This window comes from Diabrotica virgifera, chromosome 6 (assembly GCF_917563875.1).
Source record: "Diabrotica virgifera virgifera chromosome 6, PGI_DIABVI_V3a".
Classification (NCBI taxonomy): domain Eukaryota; kingdom Metazoa; phylum Arthropoda; class Insecta; order Coleoptera; family Chrysomelidae; genus Diabrotica; species Diabrotica virgifera.
In genome coordinates this window covers 14279860-14294680 of record NC_065448.1, presented here as the reverse complement: position 1 = coordinate 14294680, position 14821 = coordinate 14279860, and the positions used below count along the sequence as shown (strand labels likewise).

At 30.6% G+C, this 14821-nt stretch overlaps 1 protein-coding gene across 1 annotated transcript in view; it reads right to left on the bottom strand.

The window, feature by feature from the left end:
- LOC114325403 (conserved oligomeric Golgi complex subunit 1) overlaps positions 1–9245 on the bottom strand; it is a 28810-nt gene extending 19565 nt beyond the window's left edge. The window contains exons 1-7 of the mRNA XM_028273471.2: positions 8987–9245; positions 8759–8920; positions 5232–5371; positions 4718–4854; positions 4460–4658; positions 2068–2209; positions 1494–1669 (exon numbers count right to left, since the gene is read on the bottom strand). Of these exons, the coding sequence (XP_028129272.2) occupies positions 1494–1669; positions 2068–2209; positions 4460–4658; positions 4718–4854; positions 5232–5371; positions 8759–8920; positions 8987–9129 (1099 nt within the window). The 5' untranslated portion in view covers positions 9130–9245. The remainder of the gene's footprint in view (positions 1–1493; positions 1670–2067; positions 2210–4459; positions 4659–4717; positions 4855–5231; positions 5372–8758; positions 8921–8986) is intronic.
- Between the last annotated feature and the right edge of the window lie 5576 nt (positions 9246–14821).

The window sequence follows — 14821 nt, the reverse complement described above, 5'->3', positions numbered from 1 at the left end:
AAAATATGAAAAAATAATACAAATAATAGGATTAGATATAAGAAATAAAAGAGAATTAAAAGAAATAATAAATAGAAAAAGACAAAATGAATGGGAAAATTCAACAAAATCTAGACGTTTATACAATTTTATACCAATATTAGAAAACATTCCAAATTATTTTAATCCAAAACAAGGTTTAGTACACTTTTTAACAGGACATGGACCGTACCCAACATATTTGGAAAGATTTAACTTAAAAGATGATGCATATTGTGAATGTGGAGAACTAGGTACACCAGAACATATAGTGTTACATTGTGAAAATACTATAGAAAATGAAGAACATAGAGAAATGAGAAGAAGATTAGAAAGAATTGAAATAAGAGATATATTACAAAATGAAGAATATTTTGGAATATTAAACAATCTAACAGAAATAATATCTAAAAAAACAACAAGAAATCTATAATAATAGAAGAAGACAACAAATAATCCAACCCTGATGAAGTTGAGTAAGATGAACTTAAAATAAATAAAATAAAATATAAATTCAAAAATAGATATTTACAATTATAATAATAATAATTCAATATAAAATAAATGAATAAAAATAAGAAATCAATAAATAATTCATTAAATTAAAAAAAAAAAGACTACCAACTCTCTTCTGAAAATAGAGGGACTGTCTTTATAACTTAGACGGGAGTTGATGGTACCAAAAATATTTTATGTTTACTTAAATTTGTTAAATGTATTTGTTTGTAAATGTTTGTAATGTAATTAATAGATTATGGCAAATTAGTCAATAAATTGTAAAAATAGATTTAGTAGTTTAGTAAAAAATGTAAAAATATAAAAAAATATCTGTAATCCCATCAGGAAAAAACGACCTGGATTAGTCACTATAGGCCAGGTCATATGTAAAAACAATAAATAAATAAAAATAAATAATAAATAAATAAATAAATAAATAAATAAATGTTAATAATACGATAATTAAAAATAAATGTAATTTAATGTTAATGTCCTCTATTCATATTTATATCATTATATCCATGTTTACTTACACGTTTTTTTTCTTGAACCTCGCTTATTTCATAAAAAATATTTGCTTATTTTTGCAACATTTTTTTGCTTATAGAAGTGCTTATTTTGACCTTTCTGTCATGCTTATAATCCGGACTTTAGTGATAGATGACGCTACAGAGTCACTGTAACTGATAATTTTAAATGGGACCTTATAGCAAATAATATCTCATTTGAGAGGTATTGAACGTACCTATTCAATCATACTAATTTTGTTGTGGATGGCCATAGCTCAGCTACGGCTTTCTAAACCAGTGTGTACGAGTTCGAATATTGGCGTCAACAGCCTGAATTATCAAATTTGTAATTCCCCAATTATTTGAAGTTTATTACGAAGTGAAAATCAACTGTAACCACTGTTGTCACTTGAAGGACCATCTCCCCTTTGTCGGATGTATTGTCTCAAATATTTCGTTTATACTTACGTATTTTTAAAGATTCCTCCCGTACTAGGTGCAACCCCTTCATATTGGGGACCAATTCTATAGCTTTCTTCAAGCCAGCTCGAACAACTGTCCGGGTTGAATCCAACCAATTTTTAATGATACCCTCCGTGTTTTGTACATAGTTTTCCGCCTGATTTAAGAACTTGCCTGCAGGCCTACAACACCAAAAATAGAAAATTTTTAGAGAAATAAAAGGCAGATATCGAGCACTGTAATTTATTAAACCTTGCCCAAGTATACTTTCGTTTTTAGAGCATCATCAGAGGCATCTAAATAATAGCTTTAATACCGGTACGTAATTCCAGAATACTAGACGGTGGATCAGTTTCCCTCCTTCAGCATTTCCCATATGTATGCATCAGGTGGCATTAGGTCTGGTGAGTGGCCATCTCTTATGATGATGCTCTAAGAGAGAAAGTATACTTGGGAGTGATTTAATAAAAACTGTGCTCAATATCGGCCTTTTATTTCTCTAAAATTCGTATATTCAAGCATTCAACCATATCCTATATCAAATAGAAAAATGTTCAAAGCATTCACAAGCATACATTACCTAAATTTGCTTATAACGTCAGGTATATAATCATCCTGATGGGTAAAGGGTAGGTCCAGTTTGGATAATGTGGGTGGGGCGGAGGGGGACATGATGTCTTGCAGTTGTTGCCAAATGAGACCTTTGCAACCATTTTTAACACCTAAAAACAATAAAAATAATTTATACAACATATATTTGCTCTCTTTACACACAACAATAAAAACAGAAATTTTTGACCTTTATTCAATATGAAGATGAAAAACATTTGTTTACACACTGTGAATAGACACTTATTTCAATCTGGAAATATTGAGACATATTTTCGCTTGCTTTTCTAATTTTTATACAAATTCCACATTCCACTTAATTCAGAATTATTAAAATGATTTCTATTCAATTTTAACAGGGAGTAATACAATATACAGTGATGAGTGCGCTAACAACTGACAAAATAACGCAAAAGATGGAAAACATAATATGTTATGAAATAAAAAGAGAAGAAATTAATAGGGGTGGGAAATTATGGATAGAAACCTATAAATTAACATTATATTGTATTACTACTATCGATAATTTCCAACCTTTAGACGTTAGCTTAAGAGCTAGTTGATTTCAGTTATAATTAAGTATACGTCATATGAGATCGAACATTAACATTTTTTTAATTTCACTTAAAGTTATAACTGATTGAAGTTAATAAAGCAAATATAAATAAAAACAGTAATTAGTAGGAATTTTTTAATACAAAATTAAATTATTGATTAAAGAATAATTTCCACTATGATTTGAGATGTCGCATACACTCTAATCAAGATGATAAGGGAAATTAAAGTAAAAATTTTTCCAACGTCACATTAGTCCAGAAAGCCACTGCGCATCCGCTAGGAAAAATATTCTGATTCGGATTTTTTACACAATCTTACTCAAAAAGGACTCCTTTTAACAAATTTGCATGTTGCCAGGACCAAAATGTGGTCAAAAATTTTTTAAACGTTTTTTTTTGTTTTTTTTTCCTAAAATTATTTTATTTGCACGGAAAAAGTTTTTTTTAGGTTTTTTTGGATCATTCCAAACAGAAAAGATCTTTAGTGACTTTTCTCTAAAAATGATAGTTTTCTATCTGGGGTTTGTTTTGGTTGGATCAGAGAGAGCAGCATATGTGCCTCCTGATGAGAGACTAATAAGTTTCGAAACCGGTAGAGGTGCTTGATGCACTCTCTGATTGGACTAGAATATGGTTCGGCTGTATTTTCGTTTTGCAACGAAATTGAAAATGGTTATTCATTTTTGATTTACATAATTATTTATACAGGGTGTCCAAAAAATGTTTATTAAATTAAATTATTTGACAAAAAAAGAAGTAGAAGGACACCCTGTATAAATAATTATGTAAATGTTTACATTACTGAATAGAGAATTGAAGAACCTTTCAAATGAGCTACCACACGACCCCTATTCTCATTTAAAAAAATCATCGATTACGTCATCACCCAGACGGATGACGTCACTAGTATGGGCCATTCCACGAACATACGCCTGTTTTGGATTACTTCGACAACGAATATTTTACTGTGCAACATAAGAAGTACGAAAGTAAATGGCGCTAATAATTATTCCAATAAACAATAATGTAATTTGCAATTTACTTTCGTCCTTCTTATTTTGCACAGTAAAATATTCGTTGTCGAAGTAATCCAAAACAGGCGTATGTTCGTGGAATAGGGTATATACCATATATGCCACAATATCATAACTTAAAAATAAAAATCGACCTTTATTCCTTTCATTTGCACCATACTGTCGGTGGAAAATAGTGTCGCACACGCTTGATTAGCAATTAAAAAACAAAGGAGTTTTGAATATTGTATTGCAAAAAACTCTTCGGGATTTCATCAATCGATGTTTAAAGAATATCTACCTACCTTGGCAACATTCAAATTTTCAGTTTTTCACATAGTTTTTGAGGGTTAAAAATGGCCGATTTCGCAATTTTTCAATTTTTAATCGCTTATATGTCAAAAACTATCATTTTTAGAGAAAAGTCACACTAAAGACCTTTTCTGTTTGGAATAATCCAAAAACCCTAAAAAAACTTTTTTCCATGCAAAAAAAATAATTTTAGGAAAAAAACAAAAAAAAACGTTTAAAAAAATTTTTGACCACCTTTTGGTCCTGGCAACATGCAAATTTGAGTAAGACTGTGCAAAAAATCCAAATTAGAATATTTTTCCTAACGGATGCGCAGTGGCTTTCTGGACTATATGTATAATTATGACTGAAGTCAACTAGCCACGTATAAGAACTACTAGCTTTATCTCCTACTATCTCACAATTTAATGTTTTCCACCTTTTGCATTGTTTTGCCAGTTCTTAACGCACTCATTACTGTATAACAAAAAAAATAACTTACTAAGAAAGCAGTCATGCAGAAGATGAACTGTAGTGATAAGACACTTGACCATGGAACATATCTGAGCCCTCACACTCGAATATTGACTATTAATAACAGTGTTCAAAGCAGTTCTGCGATGCTCAATAAAAATGCTGATCAAATCATTGCAACCCTGATTTTCCAGCAACAAAAAGGCGTTCAAATTTTGACTTGTTTCCTGCAACAAAAGTAAATATTATTTTTATGATACCTATTTAAGATAAATGATCAATTTACCTGTGCTGAAGTCTCTACATATTCTAGCTTCTCTATGATTTTCTGTAATATTTTTGACCTAAGTACTGACAAATTGGTCTTGACTTGGACAAGTAGTGGTACTCTATCAATGAACACTTTCTTGGACAGGCTCAAACCTATATAAAGATGATTTTTAAATTAGTAAAGAAAAAATATGCCAAATAATCAGGAAATAGTTTATAGTATAGAAGAATCTACAGTTTATTCAAAGTTTTTGACATGTACAACATCATATAGGAAATAGATAAGTACACAGACTTTTTTGATCATTTTGTAATAACAAAAATACTTTTACACAAAAACAAACATATTATAGTCGAACAAAAGAACTAAGAGACTAGTTAATATTCAGCTGAGAGAGGTGCCATTGTTCAAGGTGTGAAATTTCATAAACAAGGGATCCCTTGTGTATATAATTTCACACCTCGATCAATAGCATCCTGCTGAACTGAATATTAATGAGTCTCTAGTTCTCTTGTTAGACTTTACATACCTGTATGGATATGCTGAGCTAGTAAATAGTACTGGGCAGCCTTTAGATTATTCTCTTCGTCAAGGGCAATCCAAATTTGTTCATTCATAAAAATTGCTAATTTAATTTGACTCACAATGGCCTGTTCTTCCAATACTTTACTAAAAAATAAAATAAGCATATTATAGTAGTTCCTCACTAGTTTTTCTTGCTGTCTAAGGTATCTTATCAATGCTTCAATTTTGTTCATTCTTGATATTTTTAGTGTCCACGCTTTTGCGCCATACAAAAGTACAGACCAAATATAGAACTTAATCATTATATCTCTTAGTTCTAAACTTAGTTGCAAAGAAATGTTTTCATTTTCATAAAAGTACTTTTAGTCATTGCTATGCTGCATTTTATTTCTATGTCTGGATCTAGTTGGTCCAGATTAATAATATTTATTATTTCTAGGATTTCTTCATTAGGTTTTAGCATGTTTATGGCCTGAGAGGATTCATGGTATAATATGTTTCACCTCTCCTGCCAAATGCTGGCCATCACTTTCCATAATTAGTAACAGCAAAGAATATAGACCTTATACAGGGTGTTTCATTGGGAAAGTAACATACGTTAACTGTAGAAAGAGGACACTTAGGCGGTCTCAAAAATACCATACTTAATGGTTCTTACTCCATTAATAACAGAGATACTGGGTGTTTTATCTATTTTGCCATTTTCTTATTTGGTTCATAACTTGTTAACCCACCGTATATTTATTTTATATTTGGCACGCAAATATCCTTTAAGGTGTACAATAAATTAATTTATTTACAAATGTAAAAAATCCAGGCCCGGATTAAAAAATATTAGAAAAATATTCCGACCCAAAAACAACACCCTGTACATTAAATTTTTTTAAAATGGATTTTTTAGTCGAAAAGAGGATGAAAAACTAAATTTAGTGGTATACTTTGAATTTTCGGCAAAATGATTTTTCTGGTCAAATTTTGAATTTAAATTCTGAAATTATGTGAATTGCGAGAGCTCTAAGTAGAAAAAAAAATAAATACAACTTACAACTTGTTAACTGTACTGTATATTTATTTTATGTTTAACACCCGAATATTCTTTTAGGTGTCCAATCAATTATTTTATTTACAATTATAAAAAATCCAGGTCTGGTTTAAAAAATAATGTAAAAATGTTCCACCCCAAAAAACACCCTGTCTATTAAATTTTTTAAAAATGGATTTTTTAGTTAAAAAGAGGATGAAAAACTAAATTTAGTGGTATACGTTGAATTTTCGGCAAAATCATTTTTCTGGTCAAATTTTGAATTTGAATTCTGAAATTATGTATGTGAATTGCGAGAGCTCTAGGTAGAAAAAAAATTAAATACAACTTACAACTTGTTAACCGCACTGTATATTTATTTTATATTTAACACGCGAATATTCTTTTAGGTGTCCAATCAATTATTTTATTTACAATTATAAAAAATCCAGGTCTGGATTAAAAAATATTGTAAAAATGTTCCGACCCAAAAAACACCCTGTATATTAATTTTTTTTACATGGATTTTGCATTTGAAAAGAGGATGAAAAACTAAATTTAGTGGTATACTTTGAATTTTCGGCAAAATGATTTTTCTGATAAAATTTTGAATTTGAATTCTGAAATTATGTCAATTGCGAGAGCTCCAAGTAGAAAAAATTAAAATGCGACTTAATTTTAATTAATACCGTTATTTAATCTAAATTGGTAAAATGTTAAATCATTTCAGTGTTTTTTTATTATCTGTGACAAATAGTTTATGGCGAATATTCATCTTTAAATAATGCATAAATAATAAAGAGTCAATAAAGAATACATCACTTTAATCAACAAAGTATCTAAAAATTATAACAAAACAGAGAAAATGTGCAGCATAACTATTCAAAACTAAAGTGCTTATTCAAAATTACCACCATCAAAAATTATTGTTATGTGTCAAAATGTTAATATTTTACCAATTTAGATTAAATAATGGTATTAATTAAAATTAAATCATATTTTGTTTATTTTTATACTTTGAGCTTCGTAATTCACATAATTTCAGAATTCAAATTCAAAATTTTACCAGAAAAATTATTTTGCCGAAAATTCAAAGTATACCATTAAATTTAGTTTTTCAGCCTCTTTTCAAATGCAAAATCCATTTTAAAAAAATTTAATATACAGGATGTTTTTTTGGGTCAGAACATTCATACAATATTTTTTAATCTGGACCTGGATTTTTTTTATTTGTAAATAAATTAATTGATTGGACAAATAAAAGAATATTCGCGTGTTAAATAAAAAATGAATATATAGTGCGGTTGACAAGTTTTAAGCTGTATTTCAATTTTTTTCTACTTAGAGTTCTCGAAATTCACATAATTTCAGAATTTAAATCCAAATTTGACCAGAAAAATCATTTTGCCAAAAATTCAAAGTATACCACTAAATTTAGTTTTTCATCCTCTTTTCAACCGAAAAATCCATTTTAAAAAAATTTAATGTACAGGGTGTTGTTTTTGGGTTGGAATATTTTTCCAATTTTTTCACCTTAAACGATATTTGTGTGCCAAATATAAAATAAATATACAGTGTGGTTAAAAAGTTATGAACCAATTAAGAAAATGGCAAAATAGATAAAACACTCGGTATCTTTGTTATTAATGGAGTAAGATCCATTAAGTATGGTATTTTTGAGATCGCCTAAGTGTCCTCTTTCTGTAGTTAACATATGTTACTTTCCCAATGAAACACCCTGTATAGAAGGGTACTACCCTATAACGTTTCAGCATAGGATCTTGTGCACCTACTGAGTAGGTTCATGTGGCCTGACAATGACTACAGTATTTTCAAGGGACAAATAAACGTGACCATCTGTTCCATTCAAACTCTTCTTCTTAGAGAGTATATATTCTTTGGTAACAGATTGCAATTAAAGTGTCAATTTTATGCTGATTTTCCTGAGGGTACTCTATGAGTCTTTAATGTAGTGGTTCTCCTTTGTCTTCTGCATTCTTATGCTGCTGACCATTTGTTGATTCAACCACCCTCAACTGATTTCCCAACCCAAGGACAATCAGGTTTTGCCAGTGGTAGATTGTTTTTAGCGGCAATCATTCACGTCAGAGCCTGTGTGTTATCTAGTAGGATGCAGCAGATGATCAAGAATCAAGATAATCACACAGGCAGGTGGGGTTGACAATTGGACAGGAGAGGCTATATGTTGCGCATCACTATCTCTTGCATTAATTTACCTTAGCAATGAAATTTATTGAAACTATGACCTTGTTTTAATCAATAAATTTGGTTATTATCACCATTTTGGGTAATCAATTCATTATACTAAAACTTTTACAGGCAAAACCAAACTAAATTTTGAATATATTTGTTTAAAAAGATATGTTGTACTTTCAAAATGTCTATAAAACTTTTCGATGCATTTTGTAACTTAAAAACGGCTTAAAACTTACAAATGTAAGTCCTACAAACAACAAGTTATTTTCCTTAAAAACTCACTAAATATTTACCTATTCACTGCATAATTGGGTCCAGTGTCGATATTATTAATACTACTAAGAAGATTTTCACAAGTTCCTGTAATTCTTGTGAGGCTATCTACAATATTCTGGGAAATGTCTTTCATACATGTAATTGCATCTGAAGCTACTAGAATATCTTTGTAACGGTCGCTAAAATGTTAAAATTGATTTTTATAAATAATTTATTAGTATTTAATATCTGTAAAATATTCTTACCCAATCATTGATCTTAAATCTTTCCGTTTTCGTTCTATTTCTGCATCTAGGGTCTTTTTTATCTCAATAATTTTATCGATATTATGTTCTTTAAAAAGTGTTTCGGTGTCTAGGTCTAAAATATCACTCTTACTTTCAGTCATTGTGAAAACTATTTAGAGGTACGTGAAAATTGCAGGAAAAATAATATTTTAAGGTAGATTAAATTAGTATTTTCTTTTTGAAACGTCAACAAACTAAACGTCACCTAATGTTAGGTTAGAAACAGCTGTCAGCTCATTGTCAGCTGTGGCCTTCGACTGTTTAAGTGTCAAAATTATTTTTCTCTGAGACAACGAAATGTAAAATTAATATTCTTCACAATAATATTAAAAAAAAACGAAATTATTATATACTATACTCTTTTTATTGCTATAAACAAAGGTGCTATTTCTATGAACTTTAAATATTAAATTAGTACGCCTAAATGTATACATATGATTCGAGTAGGTATAGAGGGTCATCTAATCTTCAGGTTGTAACCGAGTGCAAAAGGCAAAAGATTTTAAGAATAATTTCAAACTGCAGAAATGATTTTAGGGTAAACAATAAAAAATCTTGAATAGTAGGGTTGTGCTTTGACTTATATTTTTGACCAGTGCAAATTTCATCCTCAATCACTCTCCTACATCATGGAAATATTTTGTATTTGATTAAAAACATGGGCGCTCATATAAACATTTTTAGGGGGGCAGACGTGAAGAAAGCACCCGAAAACCTAGGGGGGCCACGCTTCCCTGCCCATGTGTATGGGCGCCGATGATTAAAAAGGTTTTGTTTATTTAGAACAAATTTGTACACAAAGAAAGGCCTTACACAAAGAAAGGTCCAAAGATAACATAGATAATAAAAACAAAAAAAAAATTTTGGTCACTTGTTATAGTTTACCAGAAAGGATTCAAAATGCTCCTTTGTACATCTTCTGTGACACATGGACACATGACAGTAAAATAAAACGGTGTAAATGCGATTTAAAAAATTCAAAATATGAGTTAATACAGTTAATGGATAAAAATGCCCTGTTAGGAAAAAGAAGAAGAAAACAATAAAAAAATATTATTGTATCCATTAGTTTACTCAATATTTCTTTCCCTTTCTCCAATTACTTAATACAGGTACCTATGTATCTTTATGTATCTTGATAATAGGTATATATTTGTGCTTCAACAAATTAGGTAGGTATAGAAGGCCAGAGAAAAGAACAGCCAGAAATTTAGCGATTTATTAGTGTTCGTTGACTTAGAGAAGGCCTATGATATAGTATAGTAAAAAGATTATTTGAAATACTGACGAAGGCATGTCTAAGTATCTAATGCATACATCAACGCTATAGCGAATATGTAGATACCTACATAAATGCAAAAAGTGCCTTAAAATGAAAAATAAAATTTCAGACGCAATTCTTGTCACAAAAGGCTTAACAAGGATGTTCTTTGTCCCAAACTCTATTCAAAATCTATATTCAGGAAGCATTAAACAACTGGAGAAGAACAAATAATAATTACAAAAATGCCACAAGAAAATAGCTTCAGAACGACTGAAGGAGAAAAGAGAAAATACACAGGAATGGCAATAAAATAACTTGAAAAAAGAATGTGTGTGTACTTTGTACGCACGTAAGAAGTTATACTTCTATTTAATGATTTCAACGAAATAAATATACTTTCAACAGGTTATTTGTATTTAAAGATTAAACTAATTTTTACTTACTACTTTCCAAAAATTTTTATTAAAACAATACTATAGAAAAAAGTTAGATAACACACGGAATTGAACCAGGGACCTCTCGATCTCCGGTCGAACGCGCTACCACCGAGCTAAACTCCCTTTGCTTTGACAGCTTTCAAGATTTCTCATACATACTGACAAATTTAATAGACCAAGTGAGGCATAAAAATACTTTAAAATTTAAAGTAAATATACTTACTATTATTATAAAATATTTTATTCCCGAGGAAGACAAATCCAAAGACACAAAAATTATAATAAATAATACATTTACTAAAAACACTAATATATTCTTTTAATGACTTATTTGCGCTGATACATACATAATTTGAAAGATTAGCAACGAACTACATACTGTCTGTCTGCGCATGCGCCAGGTAAGTAGGTATAAAATTTCACCCTCGATCGTAAGAAGTATAACTTCAACAAGTATGTACCTAACAAATAATCATTTCTTCGCATACGATCAAATGATTCTGGCAAAGGATGAGGAAGACATTATGATTTAAAAGTTAACCGAAGAAAACGAAAATTGGGGACTCACAATCAACATAAACAAAACGGAATATATTAGAATAAAGGACGACGAAAGAGAGGACGAAGATAGATTTAAAAAAAATCGAAGAATTTAAATACCTAGGGACAGTGATAGCGAAGGAAGGTAATTGAAACGGGAGACCCAGTAGAAAATACAACGGGGCAGAAATGTGCTACAAGCACTAGATTTGTTACTTTGGCCCCTAAAATTAGTTTACGAATAAAAATGACAATCTACAAGTCTACAATCTACAATAATTAATAATTGTAGAACCAATTTTGACGTACGGATCTAAATGTTGGCAAATGACGATAAAAGAGAAGAAAAACACTGGAAGTAGTAGAAATGGGCAAGCTAAGAAGAGCGTGTTAAATTGGATATCAAGAGTTGATCACATCTCAAATGAAGAAATAAGAAAAAGAACAGAAAGTATTTAGGTAGATACAATACCGTAGATATCTACAATAGAATCCAAACAGCTTTTTGAAAGAAGGAAAGAGGAAAGGAAGACCAGCATTAGAATGGAGAGAAGGAATCAGAGGAATAATAAGAGATAGAGCTATATATGAGGAGGAATGAACCGGCCTAAAAGGTGGAGATCGAAATGCGAGATGTCGTAGGACCCCCGTAAATAGATATATCTTATAAATTGTGTTTTAATACAGAGTCAAACAGTTTTTCAAATTTTCTATTTTTTCTTTTCCTTTGATCGAAATCCGTGACAAACCTAAAGTCCTCACAAATAATTAAAAGAAATGCCACTTTAACGAACATATACTGTGACAGTGCAACGAATCTGAATCTGCTGTAAGTACACATGGTTGCATTGGGGCATAGCGCCTTACTTAGGCGTGCCAAGTTGTCACGGTGTGTTCCTACTGATAGACAAGGCGGGTAACTTTGTGTGCCACCTTAGCGGACGTCATTCTGTCATCTCGTCTCGTTTGTACTAATCAAGATCGGTTTAAAGTTGATGGATTTATTAGACGACTTTCTTGCTTCGCAAAAATTCAAATGCGTAAAGAGTTTGTGTGGAAATAACGAGAGGTTACTGGTTAACTATAAATATATGGGAATGTTGCAGGAGACAGAGGAGGATTTCAGAGCAATTTGGAATGTTGTAGGAGGGTAGGGAGTATAAAAGCAAAATCAAATGATTGAGGATTAGGTATCTTTGAAGTCGTTATAAACGCCATATGAATGCCATTAAACGCTTCGATTCGAAGTAAGTCCAGAATTATATTATAAGTAGGTATATTTTATATCCAGGGTCGCGTTTAGGTCAATTGACGCCCTAGGCAATTCTCTAGTAGCCGCCCTTCAAGCATGTACCATTTTTGCGAAAAAAAAATTGCAAGCAGATTTTTTTATTTAAATAAGAATACATAAAAATTGTCATTCCAGTTCGATCACATCAGATTTCTTTCTTGATTTTTCTTTGGAAAAATCATCTATAATGTAGTCATAATTTATCGCGTTTGTTACATCACTTTCTATGGACAAAATCGACAAATTGTTAAGAAGTTTTTGCATCATACTTGATCGGAAATTATTTTCATGACTATTTTCAATTCTTGACATTTTTCGAAAATGATCTTTCAGCGGACACGTTGGTTGGCAACTGAGAGGCACAAATAAATGCGCAAAGCAATATCAAAATTAGGGAAAATATCTTTCAATCCCCTCTTCTTTAAATATTTAGATATGTCAATTATTGGCGATTGGTGATTTTATTGTGGTATAGAAATGGCCCTTTAAGAGAATGCATTCATGTATGAATGATGTAGTTATCTATTAGTGCAGTCAGTGAGGGTATTTGGCTCCGAATTCCATCCTACTGCATCAATTTACTTGATATTTTCACTGTAAGTAGGAAATAGCTCAAGAAACAAAGTCTACCCTATATCCTATTGCGCTTTTAACTTAGGGGTGGTTCCCACCCGTTCTCAGGGTTGGAAATTTTTTTGATCAAACTAACACCGGAAGTGACCAGAGAACCTAATTCTAAGTAAAAACTGTTTTATAAATTTTTTTGAAAACTCAATACTTTTTGAGTTATTCGTGGTTAAAAATTTGCCATTTTCATTGAAAATTGACACTTTTCGGAGACTGTTTTTTGGGAATACACTATAAAACATTTTTGTAAGTGGTTTATGAAAAATCAGAGAGATTCATATTTTCATAAATCTTCTAGTTTTAATAAAAAAAAGAGATGCTAGGTGAAAAAAGATGTTTTTGGTGCATCCTCAAATCGGTGTATTCAACTTAAAATAACAGAGAAATGGTCGATTTTAGGGGTATAATGCTACGAATACCTGCTGCCTATATTGCCTAATGGATAAAGCAGCCCTGTTATATCCTTCATTCAAGTCACAAATTTTTCGCAACTTTCTCTTCTTTGCCATGTTGACTGCCCTTTTTGGTATTTTTCTCTTTTTAATATAGGTATTTCTTTTTACCGCTTTCTATCAATGTTTGGTTGTACTTCTTCTAGGCAGTTTTCGTTTTCTTTATTAATGTTTGTATTTCTTCACTCCTTCATTCTGTCCTCTTAAAAGGTTTGTAAAATTTCCTTATTCTGCATACTTCTTCTGCCTTACTGCCTATTCTTATGAAAATTTTCTACTTCTCATCGAGATTTGTTTGGATTTCTAAACTTTCTAATTTTTGTAAATTCTTCGTTTTTTTCGTGGTGGTATTTTACTTGTATTTTCTTCTTTTTTAATTTGTAGAGTGGTCAGGAATGCTCTGACTGAAATATTTTAAGGAATTGTGATGATGCTTGGCAGTCTTGAATATTTTAATGGCCTCTGGAAGACTTCATAGCAGCTTGGAATGTTATAAGGATATCTGGAGAAATTTGGATCAGCTTAGAATATTTTATAAGTTCTGAGGACTGTATAGAATGTTCTAGGAGGTTCTTGAAGATTTTAGAGTAAAAGAAAATATTTAGTGATTTTCCTGGACTTTTCCAGAATAGTCTGAAATATTTTGGAATTTTTCAGAGAACAACGAAGGGGCTAGAATGTTTTAGGTATTTCTTTAAGACTTTATTAGTTTGAAATGTCTTAGGAAACTCTGGAAAAGCTTGAAATATTTTAGTAGACTCTTAAAGACTTAAACTTAGAAGTTAAAACTGTATGATATGTTTTGAAATTATCCTAGACCTAGAATGTTTGAAGAGACATAGTAGAGCTGTAGAAAAGCTAGAATACTTTAGGACTGTTTTGAAATTACTGCTTTGTTATGGTGATGTAACAGTCAAGCTAAGAGCATAAAAATACCGAAAGAAAAAATAACGTCTTACCTGTTTGTCATATTAAGTTCTCCATATCTTCCCTCTATTTCCATATTTTTAGAAATTTAAACACGTTAACTTTTCTGAATGTATCATCAGCATACGGTTTAAAATACGGTTGGATATAAAAATACACCAAAAATCGGATATAGAACTTTTTATTTTTTTTTATTCATAAATAGTAAAACGACAAGTCACTTTCTTAAAATTAGAAAACAATGAGTGGATTTAT